Consider the following 12,637-nt stretch of genomic DNA (forward strand, 5'->3'; position numbering starts at 1 on the left):
ATACAGCTGTTACGTATGATAAAACAGTTCTTTTACCCCTCAGAGACATTTTAAAGACAATTCTGTTTGTAGAGGACAGGAATGCTTCTGTAGGAACTCGGATGGGACATCAGAGATAGTGTAAGACACTGATGAATATCCTGGGTGGTTTTTGCTGTTATCTGATGCTCCTGATGGTGGATGATGGAGTAAAGCACCATCTGTTACCCATGAAGCTCTTTGATGTAGCCCAGTGTGGCCCTCCCTGGCCCCCCATCCACACCTCCCGCCTCTCCGCTCTGAAGGTCAGGATCTTATCTGAGACACACAGAAGGACAGCTGGAGCTCTACACAGCTTAATCGTCCTCTCACATGAACTTAAAAAGTCAAAACCAGTAACAGGAAGTGAAATCAAACTACAGCTACAGCTATGATTAGTTGGTCCTTTTTTCTTTTCTTGCACTAGAATTGACTTAATTCTGTTTATTTGTCAAATTCTGTACAGAAATAATGGATTGTCTAAGGAAGTGATGTTGCTGAGGAAACTGACACGTTGAATAATGAGTGTTGTCCCTGGTAAACAAAACTGTATGAAAGACTTTAGAGTTAGTTAGAAAACAGAATGAGCTGACCTCCCAACTGAAATAGCTGAGCCAATCAGCCATTCTCAGCACTGCTGGTCTTAATCAGTGTTGTTAGACTTTGAATCACAGTAGAGATAGAGCCTGTAACACCTCATTAACACCCCTAATATCATCCCGTGCTATACCACCGTTAACACACAGCATTACTGTCTTATGATGTAATGTGTTGTAATGACCTGAAATACAGCTCACTGCTCACAATGACCTGTTAACCATTGCACACTAACCATATCATACTATTGTTATTAATAAAGATGATTTTAAGCACTAATTCAAACCTGTTCAAGACAGACAGACACTTTACTGATCCTGAAAGGTGAGACTTGTTCATCACAATCAATGTGTGAATGTGAATATGGTATGAGTCTTTAAAGCATCACAAAATGGTTATGAAGTATTATGAAAAGCTTGCGAAACTGTAAAATGCACAGATCTCTTGAATCACAAGACAGGATGTTTAGAGAGGATGCTCATGGATTGGTAAGATTTGGCTGGACAGTCAGTGGTCTGTAATCCTTTAATCCTGTGTGTGCATGTGTGTGTGAGTGTGTACTCTTTCATTGGCATGAGAATGTAACTAAGAGAGGATTTCCTGCTGAACTCTGCTGTGTCCAAGGGACATGTGGACAACATCCGCTGATGTTTAGACCTTCCTGTCATTCTAACACATACACACACACACACACACACTCACACACACATACACATTAGAGTCCTCACTCCATTTAAAAATCCCTCTTCTTTCAAATTCACACCATCTCTCTATACCTTGCATGTATTTACTCCTGTTTTAAACAGCACTGTGTAAGATGGACTAAAGTCACATATTGTGTATGTCTAGCTGTGTCTGTGTGTGTGCGCGTGTGGGTGTTCTTGCTCTAAAAACATAACGAACTTTTGATCCACTTCTCGACCTAACAGTGAGGATGAGGTGGAGTAAACAGAGGTGAATAGGAGAAGGAGAGACTGAGAGACTGAAATGGAAGAACACACAGTGGAAGACAGGATGTGCCTTAAGAAAGGGGAAGAGCCCTGGTCAGGCACTGCTTGTCACTGCTACCTCTCTTTATCAAACACTGAATTACAGCCTGGAGAGGCCAGAAAATTAACCAGGCTTTTCTTTGAGCATTTCTTTTTTCTCCCTTTCCTCGTCTAACTCTATTAAGAATGGTCTTCTCTAATTAAGTGTCTCTCTCTTTTTCTTCCCTTCCCTCTTTCTCTTTCTCTCTCTTTCTCTCTCTCTCTTTCTCTCTCTCTCTCCCTCTCCCTCTCTCTCTCTCTCTCTTCATAACCGGGGTGCTTCATTGACATTCATGAGGAGCAGCAGCTTGTGGATTCCAGTCCAGTTCCATTCATATGTACAGTCAGGCCAGTCAGCAGAGGGACAAAGACCTCCAGTGCAGCCTGAGCCCCATCCCTCTCCCCTACACCCCCCCCTCCACCCAACGCAGCCTGAAACCCATCCCTCTCTCCTCCACCCCCCCTCCACCCAACTCAGCCTGAGCCCCATCCCTCTCCCCTACACCCCCCCCCCCCCTTCACCCAACTCAGCCTGAGTCCCATCCCTCTCTCCTCCACCCCCCCTCCACACAACGAAGCCTGAGCCCCATCCCTCTCCCTTACACCCCCCCCCCCCCCCTCCACCCAACTCTCTTTCTCTGGAGGAACTCAGAGAGCTCAGCACCTTGCACTGATTACACTAACCAAGCTTCCCTAAAGCTGAACGGAACAAAATAATGCTACCAATGCATTGTTTTTTTCTATTCTACCAAATAACCACAGATAGTATCTGTATTAAGGCAATTTTAAAATCTATGTTTTTTCTTGACATTTCCTAATTTCATTGCATCATTTTCTTAGATGGACATTTGGCTTTTTTGCCCCTAGTCCACATTTGAAGGCTGATAGACCTATGCAGGAATAAGAACCTTGGTGAGAATATTTTTATTTTCAGTCTAAACGACTGGTCTCAAATCAGTCCCAACATCCCCATTTTCAGCTTTATATGGAGAATGATCCTCAGCCACTTAATATTTCCCCAGGGACTAGAAACTGGGAACTTTTCAACATGGGGGGAAAATGTTTATTGTCAGAGAACATATTGTCTTTTCTTTCAAAATTAAATCACAGACTTTGTGCTTGTGTTGGTGTTTGTGTGTGTGTGTGTGTGTGTGTGTGTGCACCTTGTAAAAGCCCTTCTCATTTTGGTGGTAATGAGGTTTTGAGGCCCCATTTGTCAACTCACTAAATCCACACCTTACATCAGAGTCACTGTTCTCAGTTCTCAGCACAGTCTTTCTTATTGCTTCTGTCTATCCCCCCTCTCTCTCTCTCTCTCTCTCTCTCTCTCTCTCTCTCCTCTGCCATATATCACATCCTTTTTGTCATTTTGTTGTCTCTCTGACCTTTAAATAAATATTCAGTGCACAGTTATTTCATTACAAGTAGCTGTTAAAGACCAGTTATAATGCTGGAAATATGTTGTAAATATGTGTATTTGCTTAAGGGAGTCAAAACTTCTTATTGGAGAAAGGTGAATGTTTCAATGTTATGTACGTAAACAAAAATGAAGCAAAACTTAATTGTCTGCATATGAGAGAGAGACAGAGAGAGAGGGGAGGGGGGAGGGGGAGAAAGTTGCCAGAAGGGATATCTGCTGAGTAAAAGTTCAGTGAGCTGTAACACAGACCCGGTGGAGGAATTAGTGTTTGGGTTAAGGATTACCTCATTTTGCCTCATCTACAAGAAAGAGGATACTCCTGTTACCCTTCCCTCCTACACACTCACACACAGACACACACACACGCAAAGTCTGACCTCATTTCAGTCTTTAATCAGCACCAGTTTGTTATCTGCTGTTTGTTGTTTTTCCTCCTCTCTTTCTCTTTTTCTCCTTCTCTTTCGTTTGTCTGTCATGTTTTTCCTGTAGTGGGGTTGTGATATTGACAGAGAAATGTCAGTGTAGCATGTCTGTGCAGTGTCTCACAACTCTGAGCTGTGTCTCTAAAGTTGTATGTATCCGATCATATATATGTATATGTACACACACACACACACACACACACACACACACACACACACACACACACATATATATATATATATATAAAAGGAGAGAGAGCGAGAGAATGCATGGAGGTTATTTGTTTAAGCATATATTTGTGTGTGTGTGTGTGTGTGTGTGTAGGTATGTGTAGTAGGACTGTTTATATGGGTCTCAGTGGAGCAGTTGCTCCATCCACCGTATTTCTGTTTACTGTAATACCCAAAAAGCCAAAAATTCTGTGAGACAGACTCACACCAGACAGCCCAAACTGATGATGCCACATACTCTCTAACTCCCAAAACATGCCCTTTATTTAGGAAACATGCTTTCAGACATGGGGATTTGACACACAAACCTGCAGTGTGTGTGTGTGTGTGTGTGTGTGTGTGTGTACACATTTCAGATTTTGTTGTGGAAATGGAAAGGTTGCTTAGATTGTCTTTGAATGATACGTGTGTGAGAAGAGGACAGAGAGAGAGAGAAAGAGAGTGAGAAAGATCCAGATGTTGGTATTCTCTGTTGTAGTTTAAATGAGAGAGGGGAGAAAGTTCCAGTGATGACAGAGACAAATTAGGTTTGACAGAGATGGAGCATATTAACAGTTCATATGGGGAAACTGGTTCTTACTGCTCACAGCTGTTCATTGGCATTCGAAACTATGTTGACCGTTTCTCACAAGTTATTATTGCAAACACTACGCATGTGCCAGTTTTAAATAAAAAGAAAGTATTTACATCTATCTGATAGGATTTACATTATCCAACACAGGTGAGCCTGTAATACAATCAAAGTTAATTTAACACCGTGTATGTGTAGTTAACACACAGAAAGGACTTAACTATATGTCCAGTAAAAAAAATTATGAACTATATACATAAATGTTTTTGTGAGAGCAATGTTTTCCAAACCTCTTTTGTGGCCTAAGGCATGTCTGTGTCCTCCAGTTAAACACATCAATTTTTAAAAAGTCACTGCATAATTTATAACTCCTCCATTATCTAATACGGTCATATTGTTCATAATAATCTTTATGTCTATTCCCAAAATTAATGCTTCAACCCTTTTGTCTGAGCAGAAACACCAAAACCAGATTAGGGACAAAGCAGTGGGTGTTTTTCTTAGCCTGAAACAATTTACAGTACTCATATAGATCAGTATGGCTTTTCTGTGCTTTGGGTTTAATGTCACTCCTGTTGCTTGTGTTCATCTATCACTCAGTGTCATTCTCTGTTCACTGAATCACATCAAAGAATCAGAGAATCACCTGTGTGGACAACTTTTCTGAAAGTCCTCCTGCAGGTCAGCTGTGGTTTCGGGGAGCACTGGAAAGGGTGCACTGAGGTGTGTTTGTGTGTGTATTAGTTTATAATCAGTGTAATGAGATCCCTAATGACAGCACTAATCCTGCTGTGTGAAAAAACCCCTGTAGGAGAAGCCAGCTTAAAGCGTCTACGCTTTCTAAAACACTCCTCTTCAATCTCTCTCACAAGCTTCTAATCTGGTCTCTGGACTCTCTGTTCCCCCAGCAGATGTACGCACAACTACACACGTGTTTAGTCTCACTGTTCACACTACAGTAAAAGCATGACAGAACTCTGAAGAGGTCATGACATCTGTCTATGTGTGTATGTATGTATGTACATATGTATGTATGTATCTATCTAGCTATCTATATCTGTATCTGTATCTATGGATAGACATGGATAGATTTGTACAGATATAGATAAATACATATAAATACATATAGATATATGGGTATAGAATTTCACAGTTCTGATCTCTGGAGAAAATGGTCTGGAATGGTCTGTCCAGGCAGGATTGAATGACCAACAAACTGTCCACACTCATGTCATGAATCTTAATTGTATTCGCTCTAAAACATCCATTCTATTCAGTTTTTTCTTGTTAACAGCAAAAGACCTTGAATCGATACAAAACTTTTCAATCAGAGAAAAGAGCACAAGAGCACAAGAGACGAGAGCCGGCAAACACAGAGGGACAAAAGAGCTTCGGGAGTTTCTGCTTCTTACGGTACTGCACTCTTAACCTTTTCATTGTGTGGATCCCCAGCACTCTGACAGTCTGTTTGCTACCCTGTCCTGGCAGCTGCAGAGAACAGACACAAACACAAGGTCAAGCCCAGATCAGCCGAAACTTCAAAGAGCCACACTCTGCCCCTCTCCTTCAGACATGACCCCCTGATCTCTCAGCCTAAAGGACTAATCTCACTGACCCCACCCGGTTGTTCACGAGGTTCAAAGGTCACCTTATCCAGACAGCTCCCGACGCACTGTTGTTCTGTCATAAAGAGAGGTGGGATCATGTGTGGAGTGATGAGAAAGGCTTGGTTCTAATTTATATGAGAGTCTAAAGGATTATGTCATCATATTAGATATTAGATATAGAGGATGTTACTCTGTTGGGCGTTTCTAAAAACATAACAATTATAGCTTTACTTATAAAGGAGCTTTCACATGCAAGGGGCAGCTCAAAGTACTTTAGAAAAAGAACAAGTTCATCACATTTCTCACTTATATAACGAGGAGTTTTGGCCACATTGATTGGGGGGGGGGTGCTTGGACTTCTACACATACTGCTAAGTGACAGGGTTGCTAAAAGTGAGTGCCCTGAATCTTTTCTTCTGCTGACTTTTAACTTTACAGATTGTCTGAGGTTATCCAGCTAAATGAGGTATAGGCAACAACCAAAATAAAGGAAGTACCAACAAAGTCTCTTAAGAGGAGGCTGGGCCAAATCTGTATTTTATTTGCAGTTGGTCACTGCAGAAAAACAAGATTTTTTTGGGGGGTGGGGGTGGGGGGCTGAGTACTTTCAAAGAAACTGCATGTATTGAGTAGTACATACCAACTAAATAACTATCTGTAATGGTCTTTCAAACCTATAGAACTCATTATTGGATATTTCTGTCTCCATGGTGATAAGATCACTCTGTGCAGGTGACTTTAAGTAAAAGTTGATGAAATACTGAGAAAGATTCAGAGCTGTAATCCACTTATGGTTCAGTCAGACCGGGATTAAGGAGGCTATGAACCCACAGGTCATATGGAGAGTACCTGACTTGGGTCAAATATAATATGAAAGAAATCAGAGAGTGTGTGAGAGTGTGTGTGTTTGTGTGCCTTGACTCTTGAAGAATTTTAATGGAGATATTTCGTGCAGCTGATTTGATGAGATTGAAAAGGCTGTGAGCTGCTGTTTAATCTCACGGTGAGAGACAGCTCAAACACACTCACACACACACATTCATATCTTAGCAATCTTCTCTGAAGTCGCCATACAGTCAAGAGATTTTATTGTCAAATTTTACTAGGCACAATTTGTCATGCTCTTGCATTCCATGAACTCATTGGACTCTTGCTTTCAGTGATGAACTTCATGAATGATTCGTACAGGTTATTTACCTTATCTTATCAAGACAGAGAGACTCTTTTACCACAAGAATGTGTAGCGAAACAGAAATACACTTTTAAACTGTATCAACGGGCCATCTCTGTCTGGGTGATTTGTCAGCAAAATAAACTAGTAAACCTGAGATTAGCTGTCACATTTGCAAGCTATTTTATGCAGAAGTATTCATGTCTTTTATGATTGAAAAGAGATACCACAAAGACAAATGAGAAAGCACCACAAATACATTTAAACATTAAATAGTGTTTTTATTATTGAAAGAGAGAAAGCGATGCATAGATGTAATCAAAATGTGTGAAATGTACACAGAACAGGAGAAAACTTTCCATCAAAGAAAAACAAACATACTTTTATGCTTAAACTAAATTTGGTAATGATTTAAAGATAGACAACAAAAATACATTATTTTGTTAAAAATTTTCTCCAAATCTCCAAATGATCTTTCCATGCTCTACATAAGTCTTAACAATGTGTTTTTCCATTCAGTTCTCATTCTCCAAAGAGTATAACAGTAGAATGGCTGTCACTTTTGGGGACAAGGCCTGATTCAATCTCAGATATTTGGCTCAAAAATGAAAGCATCTGTTCCATGAGTTGCATTTGACTGAACCCATCAGAGAGGGGGTTACACCAAGGTCATGACCTTTAGGGTGTCTGGCTGAAACCTCCTGATCTTTTTCTTCAGGGCACGGGAGGCTTTTATGCGGCATGCGGACGACTCTATACGAGGGTGTGTCTGCAAAGGCAGGCCGGCCGCGGTGGGTCCCAGAGTAGCTTCAGCCCAAACCAGCCCCCCTTCCTCGTCTTCAACATACTCTTCCTCCTCCCCCAGGGAGAGGCTGCTGTCTGAGTCAGAGAGTGTCTGGGAATCCTGGCTTGACTCACTGTCACCAAAACGGTTGGTAGTATAATCGCTCATCTCTCCCTCGCTGCTCTCAGCTATAGTGGAGTGGAAGAGAGACGCGCACTCAGCCGAGTATTCCGAGAATTCTGACTCGGCACGGGGTGGATAACGAGACAGTGGAGCTGCAGGGTAACGGACATTCAGATCGGAGAAATACAAGGAAGAGGAAATGGAAGGCTGGAGGAGAGGGCGTGGCATGGGGAAGCTACTGCCTCCCCATTGGCTGGAGCGAGGTCTCACATTAGCATTTCGCGCCATACCTGGCCGACGAAGGACAGGTGCCTCCTTTGGTTTCAGGCAGTGAGTCGAAGCAGTTGGAGGTAGCAGGATTTCAGAGGTGGAGGCCCATTTTCGGGAGCTGTGCTTTTTCCGTCCCTGTTCCATGAGTTTTGTACTGTAGTCTGGGTCGGGGTACTGGGCCCGGCGGGAGGTGGTGCAGCGGGAGCTCTGGTTCCGTTGTGACTGTGGTTGCATGCAGGTATTGGAAGGATGAAGGGGTGAATATAGACTTGACTCTGAATGAGAATGTCCTTTCTTGTTCTCAAAACCGTTCGTCATTCTTGCTCTCACTCTACCTGAGCTGGACAGCTTTATGTCTCTCTCCCCACGGGACTTACTTGTAAACTCTCTCTCTTTCTGTTTTAATGACTGCTTCACGTGACTTGTCTTCCCTGAAGGTTTCTCACAGCTTCGTCTCTTTAGCTTCACTGCCTTCGTCCGACGGTCTGCCTGTTGAACCTTCACCTGCTGAGATCCTGCAGGAACAAACTGAGCATGCACAAATTCTATTTGCTGTGGTTGAGGGTTACACCCCTTCTTTACCCTGCCCTCCTCAGAAGTGTACCCCTGACTTGGTCCTTTCTCCTGGGGCTTTGGAGATGATGCTAATTCCTCAAACTCTTCTCCACCCCTCTGGGTCGCCTGAACACTCTGCCTCTCTTTCTCCTTCACCTCTACACCTCCCCCAAAGTTCTCCATCGCTCTTACGGAGTTGTGTTCTCTCCCTGCCGTGGAGTTTGAGGTATGGTATGTTGGTGAAGGATCCTCCAGCAAACTGGTGCTGATAAAGGTTGTTTGTTCTGGGCAGCAAGCCACTGTGGGTGGTCTTCTTCCAGTGTCAGGTTGTGTGACCACTAATCCTGCCCTGGGGGGGACAGGACCTTGACCTGGAGCTACATTCATCTTCCCAAAGTCCATACCCGTGACCCTGCCCAAGGGAGGGTGAGTGCTCCGGGATAAGCAAGTTGAAGGCTGGGCCCTGTCTCTGGAACTTTCCATCTGAAGACTGGTCTTGCTGGCACTGCGTTGGAGAAGCTTGTTTATGTAGCATGCAGGCATGGTTTGGTTAGGCTCATATTTAGGGCAGGGGGTACAGTGACCAGCTGTGGATTCTTGTTGGTGTTGGGTTTCAACAGTGACTGGATCCATTGCTTCCCCACTGAGGGTGAAGATGGGGCTTTGGAGAGCTACTGCATGGAGGGGGCTGGGGTAGTGATAAACCTCTGTACCGCCACGAGACACCAATGAGCTCTGGTATTTGGGGTCCACTGACGGATCTCTAAGATTGCTGGTAAGGGTAGAAGTCTTCACATCCTTGGACTTGAAACACCCAAATATGGGAGGCAACACGCTGTCAAGATCACCTGAGATGTTCAAATCGGAAATTAATTAGCAATGACTTGTTTAGCTTGAAGTTATAAAATGAAACAAAGACATCCATACAAATATTTGATGTATAAATAGACAAATGTTTCCCAAAGAGACTCTGTTTGACATTCTGCTCAGAACAACCACATTCTCGTTTTGCTACCATCATCTGAGTAAATGCTGATAAAGTCAAACTGTCACAAGTTCATCATTAGACTAAACCACAGTTCTGAGAATACAATAAAGGAACAGAACTAGGACAAGACAAATGACAAAAATAAACTTTTGACCTAGTTCTGTTCTCAAGGTTGTAGCTGTTACACGACCGTCAGAATGAATCTCTTTTACACTCACCAGTGCTGACTGGTCTCTGCCTAGCCCTTTCAGAGTTGGAGGTTCCAGCCTGCGTCCTGCTGCTGCACAGTCGGATGCCCAGACCTCGGGGATGGTCCGACTGAGCGGTGTTCTCATCAGCTGAACGACGGCGACACACGTCAGCCTGTCTGGGGGGGCTGCGGGTGTGGTTCACTGGGAGACAGGAGGGGTAAGGGGGTAGGAACAGACTGGTTTGGGAGGAGGAGGAGAGGCACTCACTGTATACAGATGTACAGGAGTTAGAGAGCGAACCAGAGCCTGCATCACTCAGTTCATAGAATCCTAAGATAGAGACAGAGATGGAGAAAGCAGATGACATTCCCCTTTATTCTACACACGACAGCACATACACACATGATAGATAGATAGATAGATAGATAGATAGATAGATAGATAGATGTGTTCATGTGTGTGTTCTAACCTGAGCTGGGTCTGCTATCACTTTCCAGATGTTCAGTAGAAGCCTTGCAGACATCCAGTTTTAGTTCACTGATCTGTAGATCCAGCTGCTGCAGGTGAGTCTTCAGCCCTATGTCTTGTCTGCGTAGACGTGTCTGCACAAACACATGACTATAATCAGCAAAACACACCACAGTCACATAAACACACACACACACATATACATACACATAACTCCACTACCGCTGGCACAGAGCAGCATTGCACACAAAACAGAGCAGATATTCTGCGTATGACAAGACTCATTGTAACTCATATTAACGTTAAAATAATGACCTAACAACCTGACATACACCTTATTTTTCCAAACACACTAACACACTGTGGAAAAGATGAAATGGAGTCAGAAACTCCAACATCTTTAAACAACTTATATGAATGCTGTGGTCACTGAAGAAGAGGGTGTGTGTAGTGAGGGAAGGAGAGAAAGAGAAAAGGAGTGTAGTTGACTATTAACCCTCCAAGGACAAGGGAGAGCCTGGGAGGGGGGTGGTGGTGTGTGAAGTCATCTCTCCCCCACACAGCTGGCCAGGTCATTGTGTAAAGTAAACTCACACAAATATGAGGATATTAAAACATACCAAATACCCAACCACAGCCTGCTGAGTAACTTCAGTTTGGTTCTTTGATGTAGTTGAATATAGTCAGAATAAAAATCTGACAGAGATAAGGAAATTAATCTGCATCTTATTTAAGAGAGTGGGTATTAACTACATAGACTGGCTAGTAACACAAAAGGGTTTTTTGTTGTTGTTGTTTTTGCCCGACACGAAATATAATGGCTTTAACTGGGAGCTGCTGTAGTGTAACATTTTGATTTACACAGATGAACACTAACTGAGATTCAAAATCTTAAATCTATACTTTTGGTGCTGTGACCCAGAGCGTGTTAACAGTACAACAAAAGGTTCAAACGTTCATCATCGCACTCCGTGGGGTCAAATTTGTGTCGCTGACCGGAGCCAATTTTCTGTTGCCATTCTCATTAAATTGGGTTAATCATCAGAGACTCAGGCCCCAATTTAACCCAACGAAACCCCCCTCAGAGCCTCGCGGTCCTGAAATGAACTTTGATTCATGACCCCTCACTACCCCCAGCTGCGCCAGCACACAAACAAGGATTTTTTCCTACTCCAGTTTAAGATTCTGTAATCACGAGACCATGGCCAGCCGTGCGTAAAATTCGGCACATTGTACTGTAAGAATGCCACTGATCTACTCTTCGGCCAGGGCGGGCACAAGCATAGACTTAAACCAGGCATGCCCAGGAGTGGCAAATTACATTAACGGACAGTTAAAGTGAATATAAAGTGCTTTTATAAGTTTGTAAAAAGTTTAAATTATATAATCGTAATACAATATCCATTATAGTTGGGAACTGTTTAACCTATTTAAACATTTTATTTAATTGTACGAAATTATGAAAAATTATGTTGGTGTTGCGGACCCTTGGTGACTACATCTATAAGGGGGTATCCTCTTACCAGCTGTTGTTTGAGGGCTGTCAGAGTCGCCTCCAGCCGCTGTTCCTCTGTACTCATGCCGAGTTCAGCCGCACTTACTCGGTCGGAGCACACCGGCTCGTCCCTGTCCATTCGCAGTGCCCAGTGCACCATGCTGCTCTGTTTTTCCCTGAGAAAATGCAATTCTTGCAGTCCTGCAAGTGCCGCATGCAGCCTCTCTCCAACCCTGCCGCGGTCGATGCCCGCAGTCGCACTCAGCTGTCCTGACCCCGGTACTTTTCTGCTCATCATGTTGCTGTTTGAAATCACGACATATCCAGCGGTGAAATCAGGTGCAGAAACAGTCGGATGCTATCTCGCTTTGGGCGCTACCGCTGAAACTCTCTTCGATATGCGCGTCAAGGGAAACGACACCGAAGTAGGTAAGAAAGCTTATTTTCCACACTGTTAACGTTACCTGTATAGAAAAGCGAAAATGTTAGCACCGCCTACACTACACGCACCGGCAGTTCTGATGCGCCATTGGCTGTGAGAATGACTAGCAGGATCAGTCAAGCTTTCATTGAGTGAGTAAGAGAGCGAGAGAGAGAGAGAGACCCAATTGTCAGAAATGACATGGTCAAATATTGGAGTGCGGTGTACGATGTTTCATTGTTTTGTTGACACTCAACTGTAATTGGACAGTAAGGTA

General features: G+C 43.3%; 1 protein-coding gene across 1 annotated transcript; it reads right to left on the reverse strand.

The window, feature by feature from the left end:
• Positions 1–7,723: 7,723 nt before the first annotated feature.
• dact2 (dishevelled-binding antagonist of beta-catenin 2) lies at positions 7,724–12,237 on the reverse strand. Its single transcript, XM_030772286.1, has 4 exons — positions 11,968–12,237; positions 10,446–10,578; positions 10,004–10,306; positions 7,724–9,645 (listed from the first exon to the last, which is right to left on the reverse strand). The coding sequence occupies exons 1-4, from the start codon at positions 12,235–12,237 to the stop codon at positions 7,724–7,726; spliced, it is 2,628 nt and encodes an 875-aa protein (XP_030628146.1).
• Between the last annotated feature and the right edge of the window lie 400 nt (positions 12,238–12,637).

The sequence above is a fragment of the Chanos chanos genome, chromosome 4 (genome assembly GCF_902362185.1).
Source record: "Chanos chanos chromosome 4, fChaCha1.1, whole genome shotgun sequence".
Lineage (NCBI taxonomy): Eukaryota > Metazoa > Chordata > Actinopteri > Gonorynchiformes > Chanidae > Chanos > Chanos chanos.